At 62.1% G+C, this 2,436-nt stretch overlaps 1 protein-coding gene across 1 annotated transcript in view; it reads left to right on the forward strand.

Moving 5' to 3' along the window:
• LHX1 (LIM homeobox 1) overlaps positions 1–2,436 on the forward strand; it is a 4,807-nt gene that overhangs the window by 786 nt on the left and 1,585 nt on the right. Inside the window, exons 2-3 of the mRNA XM_010573809.1 lie at positions 716–942; positions 1,455–1,732. Of these exons, the coding sequence (XP_010572111.1) occupies positions 716–942; positions 1,455–1,732 (505 nt within the window). The remainder of the gene's footprint in view (positions 1–715; positions 943–1,454; positions 1,733–2,436) is intronic.

The raw sequence follows: 2,436 nt of genomic DNA on the forward strand, positions 1-2,436 counted from the left end.
CGGTGCGCGGTGCGGTGCGCGGCTCCGCGGGCCCAGCGTTTCCCGTCAAACCGAGCCGAGGCCGCCCCGGAGGGCAGCGACAAACCCCCCCCACCCCCGGCGACCCCCGGCGGGTTGATGGAGAGGGGAGCCGGGTACCGGCGCTCGTTCGCCCGCCGGCCGCCGCTTCCCCCGGCGCTGACCCGGGTCCGGCTGCCGGGAGCCCCGCGGGGAGAGCTGGAGGCACCGGGTCCCGGGAACGGGTCCGGGTCCCGGGAACGGGGCGGGTCCGGCCGGTCCTCGGGTGCCCGGCGCCGGCCGAGCCTGTACCGGCAGCTGCTGCGGCCCACGCGTGGCCGTGAGCGATGAAGAACAACATATAAGAATTCCTGCTTAACGTTTATTAGAGCGTCGTTAATCAACGCGGCAGGGCGCGGAGGGGAAGCCCTGGACAAGGCAAACCGGGTGTTTAACTGATCCCCCAGCACTCCATCCCCTGCCCAGATCGGGTCTTTTTTTTTTTTCTTTTTTTTGTTTTCTTCCCCCTCTTTTTTTTTTTAAAGTAGCCTTTCGTTAGAGCGCTCCGGAGGGCCGCTTGATTTTATTTCCGAATTTTTTCCTTTTGCGCGGCCGGGCGGGGCGAGCGGAGGCCGCGGTGAAGGGCGCGGGGCCGGGGCTGCTCCCGGCGGTTCGGGTGGGCGCTGCTGACCCCCCCGGCCGGCTCCTCTCCCCGCAGGTGTTTCGGGACCAAGTGCGCGGGCTGTGCCCAGGGCATCTCCCCCAGCGACCTGGTCCGCAGGGCGCGGAGCAAAGTGTTCCACTTGAACTGTTTTACGTGTATGATGTGTAACAAGCAACTCTCCACCGGCGAGGAGCTCTACATCATAGACGAAAACAAGTTTGTCTGCAAAGAAGATTACCTAAATAACAGCAATACTGCCAAAGAAAACAGCCTGCATTCAGGTGAGGGAGTGCGGCCGGGGCGATGCGGTGGGGGGAAGCGCTCGGCCCCGGCTTCTGCGCGGGGTGGGAGCCGGTATTCTCCCTTCTCCCTTCTTCCTTCTCCCTTCTTCCTTCTCCCTTCTCCCTTCTTCCTTCTCCCTTCTTCCTTCTCCCTTCTCCCTTCTTCCTTCTCCCTTCTTCCTTGTCCCTTCTTCCTTCTCCCTTCTCCCTTCTTCCTTCTCCCTTCTTCCTTCTCCCTTCTCCCTTCTTCCTTCTCCCTTCTTCCTTCTTCCTTCTCCCTTCCTTCTCCCTTCTCCCTTCTTCCTTCCTTCTCCCTTCTTCCTTCCTTCTCCCTTCTTCCTTCCTTCTCCCTTCTTCCTTCTCTCTCTTTCTGCTCTCCCCTCTTTCTTCTCTCTCTTTCTTCCTCCTCTCCCTCACTCCTCTCCTCTCCCCCTGTCGTACCCACCACCCGTCCCCTGCGATCGGTATTTGCCCCCCCCAGCCGAGCCATGACCCAGTTTGCTCTCACCCAGCCACCACCGGCAGTGACCCCAGCCTGTCCCCCGACTCCCAAGACCCTTCCCAGGACGACGCGAAGGACTCGGAAAGCGCCAACGTGTCCGACAAGGAGACGGGCAGCAACGAAAACGACGACCAGAACCTGGGGGCCAAGCGGCGGGGCCCCCGCACCACCATCAAAGCCAAACAGCTAGAGACTCTGAAAGCCGCCTTCGCGGCCACCCCCAAACCCACCCGGCACATCAGGGAGCAGCTGGCGCAGGAGACCGGCCTCAACATGCGGGTCATCCAGGTACCGTGACCCCCCCCGACCCCCCCCCCCAAATGCCCTGGTGGCACCGGGTACCCCTGCCCGCTCGCTCCGGGGGATGCGGTGGCGTGGCAGGACCGGCAGCCCCCGCACTGCAGGGCCGGGGAAAGCTCCGCCGGCCTTTTATATCGGTATTACCAAGGTGTATCCCCCCGCCCAGCCCCGGCCGGTGGGCAAGGGCAGAGCTGCAGGTTTCTTTTAGAAAGTCCTAAAAAAGCTGCAAATGGTATCGAAATTAATAACCAGAAATGTGAGGGGTTAATGGATAAATAAGAATGACAATGCGCTGGAATTATTAAAAGGTTTATAAACCCGCAGCGCTGGGGGTAATGGGGGGTTAAAGGACCATTAAAGACGAGGTTAGATTGGAGAGTCTCAGTGTGAGGGTAATTAGGAGTAATCTTGTCAGGGTAATAAGAATTAACTCAATCATTCTTGACCTGCAGCCGGCGAGCTGCGGGGAGCGCCCGGCCGGCCGGCTGTGGGGCCGCCGTCACGCGTGGGTTCGGCCCCGTCTGAAACGAGGAGGAGGAGGAGCGCGGTCGGGGCGCACCGGATCGGGCCCCCCCCTTCCCCCGATCCCCCCCCTCCCGGGACAAAAGCGACTGGGAAAAGCGCAGCCCCGGGGTGGGGGGGATCGTCCTTGCCGGGGCGGCGGTGGGTGCCGGGTTCCCGTGAAGGGGACC

This window comes from Haliaeetus leucocephalus, unplaced genomic scaffold (assembly GCF_000737465.1).
Source record: "Haliaeetus leucocephalus isolate CR32 unplaced genomic scaffold, Haliaeetus_leucocephalus-4.0 Scaffold395, whole genome shotgun sequence".
Lineage (NCBI taxonomy): Eukaryota > Metazoa > Chordata > Aves > Accipitriformes > Accipitridae > Haliaeetus > Haliaeetus leucocephalus.